This window comes from Verticillium alfalfae, genomic scaffold (genome assembly GCF_000150825.1).
Source record: "Verticillium alfalfae VaMs.102 supercont1.1 genomic scaffold, whole genome shotgun sequence".
NCBI classification, from domain to species: Eukaryota; Fungi; Ascomycota; class Sordariomycetes; order Glomerellales; family Plectosphaerellaceae; genus Verticillium; species Verticillium alfalfae.
In genome coordinates this window covers 4,613,652-4,625,393 of record NW_003315038.1, presented here as the reverse complement: position 1 = coordinate 4,625,393, position 11,742 = coordinate 4,613,652, and the positions used below count along the sequence as shown (strand labels likewise).

General features: G+C 57.3%; 6 protein-coding genes across 6 annotated transcripts; 3 read left to right on the top strand and 3 right to left on the bottom strand.

Moving 5' to 3' along the window:
* Positions 1–7: 7 nt before the first annotated feature.
* VDBG_01420 (coatomer subunit beta) lies at positions 8–2,709 on the bottom strand (the record flags this gene model as incomplete). The annotated part of the gene is made up of 3 exons (XM_003009691.1): positions 8–137; positions 256–2,346; positions 2,405–2,709. 3 exons carry the CDS (start codon positions 2,707–2,709, stop codon positions 8–10), a joined length of 2,526 nt encoding a protein of 841 aa, XP_003009737.1.
* A 576-nt stretch (positions 2,710–3,285) lies between these two features.
* Positions 3,286–4,094, top strand: VDBG_01419 (Mago nashi protein; the record flags this gene model as incomplete). Its single annotated transcript, XM_003009690.1, has 6 exons — positions 3,286–3,385; positions 3,434–3,471; positions 3,529–3,624; positions 3,680–3,743; positions 3,812–3,899; positions 3,954–4,094. The coding sequence occupies 6 exons, from the start codon at positions 3,348–3,350 to the stop codon at positions 4,092–4,094; spliced, it is 465 nt and encodes a 154-aa protein (XP_003009736.1).
* Positions 4,095–5,653: 1,559 nt separating this feature from the next.
* On the top strand, positions 5,654–7,250 carry VDBG_01418 (conserved hypothetical protein; the record flags this gene model as incomplete). The annotated part of the gene is made up of 4 exons (XM_003009689.1): positions 5,654–6,214; positions 6,265–6,415; positions 6,468–6,824; positions 6,875–7,250. The coding sequence occupies 3 exons, from the start codon at positions 5,654–5,656 to the stop codon at positions 6,644–6,646; spliced, it is 891 nt and encodes a 296-aa protein (XP_003009735.1).
* VDBG_01417 (tRNA guanosine-2'-O-methyltransferase TRM11) lies at positions 7,108–8,645 on the bottom strand (the record flags this gene model as incomplete). The annotated part of the gene is made up of 4 exons (XM_003009688.1): positions 7,108–7,268; positions 7,326–7,531; positions 7,606–8,459; positions 8,532–8,645. 4 exons carry the CDS (start codon positions 8,643–8,645, stop codon positions 7,108–7,110), a joined length of 1,335 nt encoding a protein of 444 aa, XP_003009734.1.
* Positions 8,646–9,146: 501 nt separating this feature from the next.
* VDBG_01416 (conserved hypothetical protein) lies at positions 9,147–10,345 on the top strand (the record flags this gene model as incomplete). The annotated part of the gene is made up of 5 exons (XM_003009687.1): positions 9,147–9,170; positions 9,217–9,361; positions 9,519–9,620; positions 9,673–9,798; positions 9,846–10,345. 5 exons carry the CDS (start codon positions 9,147–9,149, stop codon positions 10,343–10,345), a joined length of 897 nt encoding a protein of 298 aa, XP_003009733.1.
* Positions 10,346–10,350: 5 nt separating this feature from the next.
* On the bottom strand, positions 10,351–11,010 carry VDBG_01415 (ankyrin repeat-containing protein; the record flags this gene model as incomplete). Its single annotated transcript, XM_003009686.1, has 1 exon — positions 10,351–11,010. One exon carries the CDS (start codon positions 11,008–11,010, stop codon positions 10,351–10,353), a length of 660 nt encoding a protein of 219 aa, XP_003009732.1.
* Positions 11,011–11,742: the final 732 nt, after the last annotated feature.

Genomic DNA, 11,742 nt, shown 5'->3' with positions numbered 1-11,742 from the left:
TTCCAGTTCATGTTGGTCGCTGCCATGAGCTGCTCGAGGAAGTCGCGCAGCGTCTTCGCCTGAGTTGATGTTGACCTTGTTCTCCACTCAAACTCGGTCCACATGGTGCGGAACTGCGTCTCCGTGCACGACGCCGGCTGGATGTAGTCCATTATGTCGACGTGCACATCGTTGAGGATGACCACGTTGGTATCCGTCGAGTGCGCGCCGTCGTAGACTACGTTGCCGAAAATGACGCCCGTGTCCGTTGAAGACACCTTGATCGTGCATTGCACGTTGTGGAAGCCGTGCGGGCCCAGGTTCTGCGTCGTTGGCCTCTCGACCACCTTGAGGTCGCCCAGCGTCGCAAACTCGACCGACAGGTTCTGCAGCGTCTCCGACGTCTGGTTGACGAGCAGGACGTCGAGAACAATATCAAACTGATGCACCGTGACATACGTCTCGGCGTATACGGGATCGGAGAAACCGGTGAGCTGGACTACCCTGCTGAGCTTGGACGACACATCCTCAGCGGCCGACTCGCCGCCCGTGGCCCGCTCGAGGTCAATGTCAATCTCGTCCACGCCGCTGCCCGCGTTCTTCTTCGACAATTGCCGGATCTGGACCACATCATCGACCTGGATGGCCGTCTTGGCCTTCTCGACGGCCTCCTTTGCCGCGCGCTTCTTCTCTTCCGCTTGCACCATGGCGCGGAAGGCCTTTCGCGTGTCGTCCAGATACACCGTCTCAATCTGCTTGTGCTGGGTGAACTCGGACAGTGACCGCACACCGGACATGATACGGTCGACAGAGTCCTCGTCAATGGGGGCCTTGACAAACTGAGACTGGCCCACGCGAATGATGGAGATCATGATGAGCATGGCCTCGCCCCTCAGGGCGTTGGTGCGGGCGGTATCCTTGGAGATCTGTGCGTGCCTCATGACGAGCTTGGTCAGGGTGGCTGATAGAACAGTGGCGAGATAGTAGTCGCCATCGAGGATGAGCTGTCTCAGCGGTGGCTTCTGAGCCGCCTTGACGGCCTCGAGCTTCGCTGCCGCCGACGACTGGCTTGTGAGGGCAGTCTCGGTCGCGTAGGTTCCATCTGCCAACACCTTGCGCGAGCCAGAGGGCGCCGCGGGCTTCGAATGTCCGTTGACCTGCTCCTCCTCCTTCTTCTCGTCGTCATTATCATCCAGCAGTCGTTGTTCCGAGGCAAGGATGGGGATCTCGCCGAGACTCGCGCGTATCCTCTTCCAAGCATCCCGAACGTCACCCTCGTCGAGGGAGTATTCACCAATGATCCACATGATGCCCCGGTAGACCTTGCCAGCGCGAACCTCGCCCAGCGTGGCGACGAGCCTGGCAACGATGGGCTTGCGAAGCTTGGGGAACTTTTCCACGACCTCCTTGACAAAGTTGATGACATCGACTGCAGACGCGTTGTTAAAGTCGGCGACAAAGTCCATCAGCAGCTCAACGACGCTGGCCGCCACCTCGGAGAACTTGATGGCGCACTGGTGGATGGAGTGGATCAGGAGCTGGCGGTATTCCGTGTTCTTCTCATACTCCTGGTCGACCGTCTTGGACAGCTCCTTCTTCAGCAACAAGACAACTTCCTCGACGTTCTTGCTCGACACCATGTCGAGAACCAGGTTGAGCGCTTTCCTCCTGACGTCGATATCGGGGCTGGACAGCACACGCAGGATTTCCATGACCGAGTCGTCGAGAACGCCGGGGCTCTTCCTGCGCAGCTGATCGACGCGATCGAGAACGATCAGCTTCACATTGTTGTCGGCCTCCTTGATGCTGAGCTCAATGAACTTGGCGGCGGCGGCCTTGACGGCAACAGGGTTGTTCGTGAGGGCGGTCAGGGACGAGGCGGCCTCGTATACGACAGTAGACGTGTTGGCCTCGAGCAGGTCAAAGATGAGACGCAGATACCGCGGCTTGTTCTGGGAGTTCTGCACAGCATCCTTGCGGATAAACTCGAGCTCCACCAGCTGAAGGAGCTCCTCTGCGTTCGGGATGCCGTCAAAGACCTGGCTGAGGTAAACGAGAGCCCTCTCGTGGTCGATAGAGGACAGGGCGGCAAACGCATTCCTCTTGCATGTGGGGTCGGTCTCGGCCTCGAGGAAGGTGCTGATGAGTTCGGGCGCGTCAGGGATGAGCGAAGGAGAGTGCTGGAAGATGGAGGCAACGGCAAAGACGGCATTCTTGCGAACGTAGGCGTGGCGGTGCTCCAGACATTGCCTTGCGGAGGACAGGAGGGGCTCGATGAGCTCGGGCTCGCGGAGCTTGCAGAGGAAGCGCAGGGTGTTGCCGCGAATGTATTCGTTGGGATGTTGAAGATCGTTCCTGATGCCGTTGCTGCAGCCCACCATGGTCAGTATAGTTTCGCTTTGAGGAAATACATCGTCAGACGCACCAAACCAGGATCATCTCCTGCTTGAGCTTGCCAGTGGAGTCAAGCTTGGGGCAGATCTCGTAGTAAAAGTAGAGCATCTTCTTCAGGGCCTTGTGCTTCGAGGGCATGACGAATCGGATAATGTGCATCAGGAGCTGGGGCATCGAGTCGCCGTTGAGCATAATGGTGAGGATGCGCTTCATCGTCTCGACCTTGCTTTCGTCGGTCCCCTTTTCCAGCTGCGTCTTGAGATCGGCCAGGGTCGGCACGTCGGCCGTGTTGTCCTGGTGGACCAAGCTGTAGGCATGATCGAGAAATGAAGCCATGATGTGCGGTGGGTTGCGGGCAGATGCCGGCGCGCAGTGGGTGGCGGGGAGAGGAGGGGGTTGTGTGTTTCTTCGGTGGACGTGTTCAAAGGGGGAGGTTCAGGCGATACCTGGTCCAAGTGGGATGCGGCCAGCTGGGCGGTGGGGAGCCGGGGGGGTGGTGTGTCCAATGTAGTTCGAAATTGTTAGGGGAGCTTTCCGCCGGCCGAGCTCTGATGGCTGTGGGCTTTGAATATGACCATCCGTCGCGAATGCGCACTTCCAAGAAGCTCCCTTTGGAGACTGATATTGATAGAGGCGGGTTTGGAGCGAATGCGACTTTCACCAGTTGGGCTGTCGGAGCTTCGTGGACATCTGGCCTACCTCCTGGTCTCGCCGAACACCTGTCACTAAGCGAATTGAATGCACGTGATCTGCCTTCTGTAAAGTCGAGCCACCCACCCCTGGATTCGGAGCGGATTAAAGGGCGTGCCTGGTGCGCGTCCATGGTGGGGTCCTGTTGGCCCCGCCACACCACAGCAACCCACTCTCCAGTTGTGCTGGGTCAAGGCGAGCCTTGTTCACTCGAGCTCCCCCACGCCAGCCTTGCAGATTCCACCCTCGACGACCGACAAACAAGGCCATTGCCGAGCGACACAATGGCGGACACGAGCGATACCTTTTACATGAGATACTAGTACGACAGTCTCCGGAGTCTGATGGCTGTCAAACTAACAATGCATAGCTCCGGCCACTCTGGACGCTTTGGCCATGAGTTTCTCGGTTCGCCCACGTCGATGCTTTTTGGCTGGAGACAAAGCTGACCCGGTGCACCCGCAGAGTTCGACTTTCGCGTAGTTGGCGACGGCCGCAGTGCGATCGCGCGGTACGCCAACAACTCGAACTACCGAAACGACAGCTTGATCCGCAAAGAGAGTACGACAACAACTTCTACGAAACCTAGGCAGGGAGACTGATGTATGGTGTACAGTGTGTGTCAGCTCGCTGGTTATTGAAGAGATCCGGCGCATCATCAAGTCGAGCGAGATCATGAAGTATGTTGCGATGGACTCAGGAGATAAACCGAATCGGTCAAAGCGAGCTATGGCTGACCCCCCCACAGGGAAGACGACTCGAAGTGGCCGCAGAAGAACAAGGACGGGCGCCAGGAGCTCGAGATTCGTCTCGGCAACGATCACATTTCCTTCGAGGTATGGCCCGTTGGTTCGAATGCGACTGGCGACTGGACTGACAGGCTTGTACAGACGGCCAAGATTGGCTCCCTCGTGGACGTGACCGAGTCAGCGGACCCGGAAGGCCTGCGTGTCTTCTACTATCTGGTGCAGGACCTCAAGGCGTTGGTATTCAGCCTAATCGCCCTTCACTTCAAGATCAAGCCGATCTAGACGGGGTGCAGTGTGACGGACAAAAGAACGGCGACGCGGAAACAAAAATGATACCCCAGACGAAGAGCTGGATCCGAGTATTAGGCATCAGGAGCAGTGAGCGGTGAGCAGCCGACCTGCAGGCACTCCAAAGACACCTCTGACGAGATATCTTGCGTGGCTCTCTATCAAGACAGGGGGAGACGCAGTATGAATGAACGAAACTTTTACATTTGATGGAGGCACGGGAGCTACAGCACAGTTGATGTTGATGATCGCGATGCCAAGTTGTGAGAGCAGTGCATGCGTGCGTCATGGCGGACAAAACCTTGGTAGGGCCCTGTTGTGGCAGTGGCTTGATGTTTGCGTTGCTGTGAAACTCTTGTCATGGCTAGAAACGGCAGGCCTCGTGGTTCCTGGGCGCTGTGGCTCTCCTTCCCCAGTGCGCCGTTGTCACACGGGGGCAGGCGTCATATGTTGTGAGACCTCGCCACGACCAAAGCCCACTAGACGGGTGTTTTTGCACCTGAGCATCTCCAGTCGCATTTCCTGAAGCTTTTACTTATCGTCATGTCCCGTCAAGACGCGGTCCCACATGCTGCACGCAAGCCAGTCCACCTTGAACGACACCCCGGGATTGCCATGGAAAGAAGCACAGCAGCCCAGGACCCTGCGCCCAACCCGGCCGCCCGCCGGCAAAGCGACAAAGTGAGGTAAGGTGTGGTGGGTAGTGGGCCGCCGGGCCAGAACACGCAGAATGGCGACGTGGGGGTCCAATCAGCTTCAGCTTCTCAGGGAGTTTCTCCAGGCCTTAGCCCAACCAGACCAGAAGGCCGCCCCCCGTAGTGCCCCGTAGGGGGCGTCATCGGCTTGTCGCCGCCAGTTCAAGCACGTTACCGACCAGGGAAAGCGAGGCACTCACTCCCTCCCCCAGGCTGTCCCATCCAGCGTGCCCATGTCCAACTGAGCCCGTTCCAATTCGATCGCACCCCATCTGCTGGGCTGAACCCAACTCTGCTCTGTCTTACCCTGCATCTGTCCTACCTTGCACTCAGATCGCGTTGCGACTCGCCCAATTTACATTACCCGTGTCTTGCCGAATTCACCTCGCAGAGGGCAGCATACACAGACACTTCCAGACGGGTCATCTCGACGTCTGGTCTCTCTTCCTTCAGCTCTCGCCAGGCCATCGATCGACTGCATGACCCTTGGCCAGATCTTCCTCCATGTCGCCCTCAACCACCTGAACGGTCCATCCTGCTCCAACTGCGCAGCCAATGCAGTTGCGTATCCCCGACCGCCACATCTTGCTTGGCAAGCTGTGATCCTCTCTCTCACTCTCTCGGCCATTCTGTAAGAGACTGGACAACCACCCATACGAACGACGACTCTCCATTCTGTAAATCGACATTGAGTCACTCTGCGATTCTTGAGTCTTGAACCAAACACACATATACGAGTCCTGCCGATTTATCCCTCGACGACTTGCGCCAACAACACTCGCGAAACCACATCCTTCACCGCAACCACAGCGATCCGTTTCGCCGAGGATCGCTTCTCCAACACACAACCTCCCTACCATGCCTACTCCCTCCCCAAACCCTCCACCTGGCCCTCACTCGCCGCGTTCGTACCACACCTGCCCAGAGGACACAGGCACGCGATCATCGTCACGTAGTTCGCAAATACCAGTCGAAACCGGCGAGGGAAGCCTGCACGCCGCAGGCGGGGGCTCCGAGGAAACCCCTGTCGTCCCTGTCGTTGAGGTCTCCTCGCAGACGAGCCACATTACGGAGAGCATGATTGAAGACGAACCCACATCGGCGATATCCTCGAGGGCAACCACCATGTCGCCAGCACCCGAGTCGACAGTCACATCTCGGACGACACCAGGCCCAGGGACCGACTTTGATGTCTTCAAGCAGATGGAGGTTGACGAAGACGAACACCAGACGACCGTGGAGGGGCTGCGTCTACACGACGGAGAAAGCGGTGCCAGCGGGACGGGACGATCATCCCACCCTGCGTCCCATGTACAAGACGCGGGCCCTGGCAAGGGAAGCGATGTCGTGCACGTGATGATGGGTGATGAGGAGGAGTTAATGGCGCCCTCCAGGGGACCAGATTACCCCAGCTTGAGGGTTCGTGATATTCTTCTTGACGCACGGCTAACAGCTGACTGACGATGTAGACAATCCCCACCTCTCCATCGTCCTTTTTGCGACCGGGAAGCAAATTTCACGGCACGCAACAGTCGGAGAGACAAGTCTACGATGTGCAAGTGGAAATCAAGCACGTCGACCTGAAGGAGTCTTTTCTTTGTGGCTATCTCCGGATCCAAGGTCAGCGCGTTTGCCGAGTCCGAGTTGATCACTACTGACGCAAGAACCACAGGCCTCACTGAAGACCATCCGACTCTGACGACATATTTTGAAGGCGAGATCATCGGCACCAAATACAACTTCTTCACAAACCACGATACCTGGGGTGCCACCAACAAGATCGACCTCAACCACTGGGGCAAGTTGCGGCGTTCCGACCCTTTCAGAAACAGGCACGAAAAGGACCGGTGAGCGTCCGTGATGTGGCGCAGTGTGAGAACATTTTTATGCGGTGGAAAGAACATTTCCTGGTCCCCGATCACCGAGTGCGCACCATCAGTGGCGCCAGCTTTGAAGGCTTCTACTACATCTGCTTCAACCAGGTCAAGGGTGAAGTGAGCGGGATATACTTTCACTCGAAGAGCGAGAAGTAAGCATCGCAGCGCTGCGTGACGAAAAAAATGCTGACAGAAATCCCAGGTTCCAGCAGCTAGAGCTCAAGCATGTCGAAGACAAGGGATGCTTCGGCGCGATGGAGTTCAGGTAGCGGCGGGGCGCACCGGTCTTAATCAAGGGCACGGTAGCTTCGGGGCAGACGGCAGATGAGCATGATTTGGATGATATCAGCGGAAACGGAACGAGACGATGATGAGCCGGTCCATTTCGAGGCTGCGGCCATACGACGGGGTATAGTTGCTGTATATCTTTTTTCTTCATGCCTCTTCCTTTTTGAACCCTTTGAAGTACCTCTCTCGGAACGGGTTCAGTTCATCTGCCGTCACGCCCTCATGTTTCGCACGTTTGTGCACTGCCAGCTTTTCCTGGTCGACCTGGCTGTCCGGCATGCGCCGATATGTGATGAGGCGTCGAGACCCTGCGGGTGTCAGTAAGCGGGACTAAACAGGGGTGGAGATAGAGTCACCGAACATACATCGGTTGAACGGCTGGACGCAGACAGACACAATCTCGAGACATGGGTGCGTCGGTACGCTGAGCTCCTGGTCCTCGTCGTTGGCCGTGGGCATCCAGAACGACAGGCGGCCCTCGTCCACGAGCATTTGGGTGGCAAACTCGAGAATGTCGTCCAACATGGCTAGAAAGCTGTACGGCTTTTTCGGCGCAATGTAGCTGGGTGAGCTTGTGACGATCAGCAAACGATTGCACAAAAGAAATCGCCAAAGAGAAAAAAAAAGGGGGGGGGGCCAACTCACTTCCAGTACTTTTCACCCGCAACAATGACGTTCGGCGTCTTCTCCGGGTCCCGACACCCAAGTACCTTGAGGCCCTCCCGCACGCCATAGGGCGGGTCACACACGATGCCGTCCATCCACCGCCGCCTGACGAGCGGCGTATTCGTCAGGTCTGCCGTGAAGAACTCGCCGACAAGCTTGTCGAGCCCGTACTGCGCGAAATTGCCCTTGAGGCTCCTCTGCCCGCCCTGGCCCCTGAAACTCCGCCCGTCAATGTCGCTGCCGAAGGCGAGCGCGCCAAAGTGGGCCGCCGCGACGGGGAAGCTCCCCGTGCCGACAAAGGGGTCGTAGAAGATCTTGCCAGGGGCGGCGAGCGCCATGTTGGCCGTCACGAGGGCGAGCTCCGAGTCCATGGACGTCGTGCTGATGTAGCCGCGCTTCTTGAGGTCGTAGGTGCGGCACAGCTCGCGTGAGCCGCCGCCGAGCCAGCGGCCGAGGAAGAGACGCCGTGGGTTCGGCTCCGGGCGGACGCCGGCGGGACGAAACGGCCAATCCTCGAAAATGGTGAACGTCTCGTCCGGGTCGCGCATGTCGATGCGGCCCTGAAAAGCGAGGTAGGAGAATGAGTTGATGAGCTGGACGCGCTCATCCATCGTGCGCGTATGCTGGAAGGCGTCGATGATGAATTTGAAGGAGCAGGTTGCGTAGGAGGACCAGAGGGGCTCGGTACGGGCGCGCACGTCGGCGTGGATGTCCTCGTAGAGGCCCGACGGGGCATAGCCCCAGAGCTCGTGGATGGACTGTATGAGGATGGCGCGGCGGATGAGGGCGCGGGCTGCGTCTGCCGAGGGGACATTGATGATGCAAAAGGGGTGCTGGTGTTAGTCAGTATACACTGTTTCTTCGAGATATGTGTAGGCTAGCAGAGGGGGGGAAATCGGGCGCACATCATCGGAGTATTCCAGAATTTTGAGATCGATGCCTTCGACAACAGCCAGAGCCTTGAGCTCGGCCAGCCGGAACGACTCGTGGAACTGGCTGAAGCGGACAAGATAATCCATTTTGAGAGCAACGTGAGGGGTCTGTTGAGAATTCAGTGAATATTTCGCAGCTATGCGCCCGTCCAAAATCAGCGATCGTCCACGCGTGGTCTCGACCCGAAGGTTTCGTAAACAGCTCTCGCGAGCCTCGACTACTCAATGATGTGCAGTTTCTGGTGGATTTACTTGAAAGTGAAGAAAAGACTAGATCTTGAGTGAGTTCGTGAGCAGACCATGACCCTTCTGCTGATTCAGTTCTGTGGCAGACATTTGCGCGACCAATCAGCGGGGTAAAATCTTCACTGTGGAACCTCCCCTCTACCGCACTGGTCGTCTAACTCAACCACCACTGGGGACCACCCAGACATTCAGAGAAAGACGGTCACTGGCGGCGTTGCAAAAATGCTGTCCTTTGCAGAGCCGAGTCTCTACCAGTCGCCGCGATGTTCCGTCACGTACGGTACAATGGCCCATGTTGAGCCTAAGCAGCTGCCGACGAAGGGGAAGCCATGGAACTCCATCATGGCCCAGGGCTTCAATCACCAGGTGGGTGTCCACCCATCATGATTTGGACAAAGTCTGACCCGTCAAGGTCGATCTTGTTGTGCCAGAGGCGTGCTACGAGCTTGTCAAACGAAAGTTGGTTGAGCAACACGATGCCCCCGTCTACCAACGCGTCACCATGACTCTTGGGCAGATCCTCGATGGCGCCTTCTTTCTCGAATACATGAAGAAGGGTAACTATGGGTTAGGAAGTCGAAACATGTCACAGGCTTACCAGAAACAGGAAATGTTCTCATGCTGTCCGAGGGACGGACCACGGACGACAACATGTTTTCATTGCGTGAAGGTAAGTGACTACATGCCCTGATCTACTCCAAGCTAACCGTGCAGGCCTCCTCACCATGTACATGGACAAGGAAACCTACGAACGAGCTGGCCTCGTAGGGAAGCCGTACGGCGTCAAGGGCAAGAGGGGCTTGAAACCGAGATGGAGTAAGTCACCGGCGCCAGAGTTCTATGTTCCGATATATTGACAAAAAGTCAGTTGTGAGCTACCAATTACGCGATGAGTCGATGTTTCACGGCAAGAAAGGGTTCGATCGCTTGCTATATGCCTGCAGAAACGTTTTGAAGCAGCCAGTTACCTGGCTATTTGCCAACCTTGGCTCCAGTGCGTCTCGTCCAAAGACTGAACGTCAGCCCGCTAATATTCCGTAGCACCCTCGCCCGACCCCATGGAGCAGCTCGCGCCGATCAAATTCACCTCGCGTCCGGGCCTCGTGAATGGCGCTGACGTTGTAGCGCCGGCACTGAACGTTCCTTTTGAGGTTCTTGCCCAAGGCGATCGGCATGGTCTCGAAGAGTTTGCCAGCGAGACGTACGAGTGGCTTTCACTGGTGCGCCTCGAGAGCCCTCGTGTTGCTGTAGGCGATGACATCAACTCGTACCTGTCGCGATACCAGGTCCCCAACGATTCGGAAACGGTGTCGAGAGCCAGGGTATGCAAGATTACCTGGAAGGGTCTCCTGACAGCCGACTGGGTACGTCAGCTTCTCATCGACGTTCTCGCGACGGTGCCCTCGCGGGCTTGGATCTCCTTCAGCGCCACGTCCTTTTCCAAGGGCATCGTCAATGAGAGCGCCGAAATCTCCTTTCTTCGACCACCCGATGCCGCGGGACACTATCTTATGTGGGAGATCCAAGGTCAAGAGGCTTGAGAGCACTAATCCTGTCGTTGGCGAACGCTCCTCTCATCGGCGAGGCCCTCGCCGAGCACCGCTTCCTCCACCAGTCGCCTCAGCTCTGCCTGGCCCTCTGGCGTGTGGAAATCCTCTCGTCCCGCGAGCTCCTCGATGCGGCGCTTGAACTCGGGATCCACCTCTTCTGGCACGTCTGCAGTCTGATCCATGCTGCCCACAGACACGGCGAGTCCCTCTGGTACAGGGGGCATCTCTGCCGTTTCGCTCGAGCCGTTCGTCGCAGCCGCCGCCGAAGATGATGCCGGCCTTTCCGTCTCTGCTCCAGCGAGGTACTCTGCCACTTCAGGATAGTCGGCCTCGGCCTCAATCTTTTCTCTCGGTGTCACGCCATCGTCGCCTCGAATGTGAATATCGGCACCAAGCTCCTCGACAAGACACTTGGCAGCATCGACCGTCTCGACGACGAACAACGCAGTCTCGCCGTCCTCGTCTTTCAAGTTTACGTCCACATTGAACTCCTGGATGAGGGTACGCAGGAGATCGAGGTGGTTGTAGCTTGCCGCGGCGTGGACGAGGGAGTAACCGTGCTCGTCTTGCCCCGAAGCAAGACTGGGGTTTTCGCGGAGGAGGGGTAGCAGCGCCGGGCTGTTGTCGGCAGCGAGCAGGTAGGGGTTCTGCGCCATGTCGGGCTTGTAGTCTAACGCCTTCGGAGTTGAGAATTTTTTTTGGCCTCAATTGATGCGTTGGAAAAGTCGTGAAATGGTAGACTCTTTAGTATCAATCGTGGCGCACTCTCCGAGCTGATGACCTTTCCGACGGCATCGCCTTGGAGGGGAATTTTTCTGCCATGGAGGGGTCCTCAAGCTCGGTGTGACGCATATCCCCGCAAAACACGCTGACATCACCCTCACCGCCTGCCGCATGCGCTGTTCGGCGGCGGGCTGAGGTCTGTGCTCGTAGGCCTCAACCCCTGGAACTACAGGGCAGGAGACACCAACGGGACTGAGGCCGTATCCCCAAGGCTCCCAAGGCAACCAACAGTCTCAGGACGCGGTTTCCGGCGTGACTGGTTTGCTGGGCAAGAACATCACCCTCCAAGAGTAAGGATAATCTCATCGGAAAACTCGAAACGGTTCATCCCAGGACCGTCTTGCAAAGCCTCAGCACTCGACTCCCGTGACTCATTCCCCGCTGTACCTTCTCTTCTTGAACCCCTCATCAGGTATATGAGAACCGTCCTGCACATTCGGCCTGTTTGTCTGGATGAATAGAAGAGCCAAGCTACTATTTCAACAATTGACGAGAATCACACTCGGCACGACACTTTCACCCCGTCGCAGGAGACTATTCATATCGCCTCGGAGAACTTCAATACACATCACAGCCATGGCGACCACCGGGGGAGCCCAGGAATT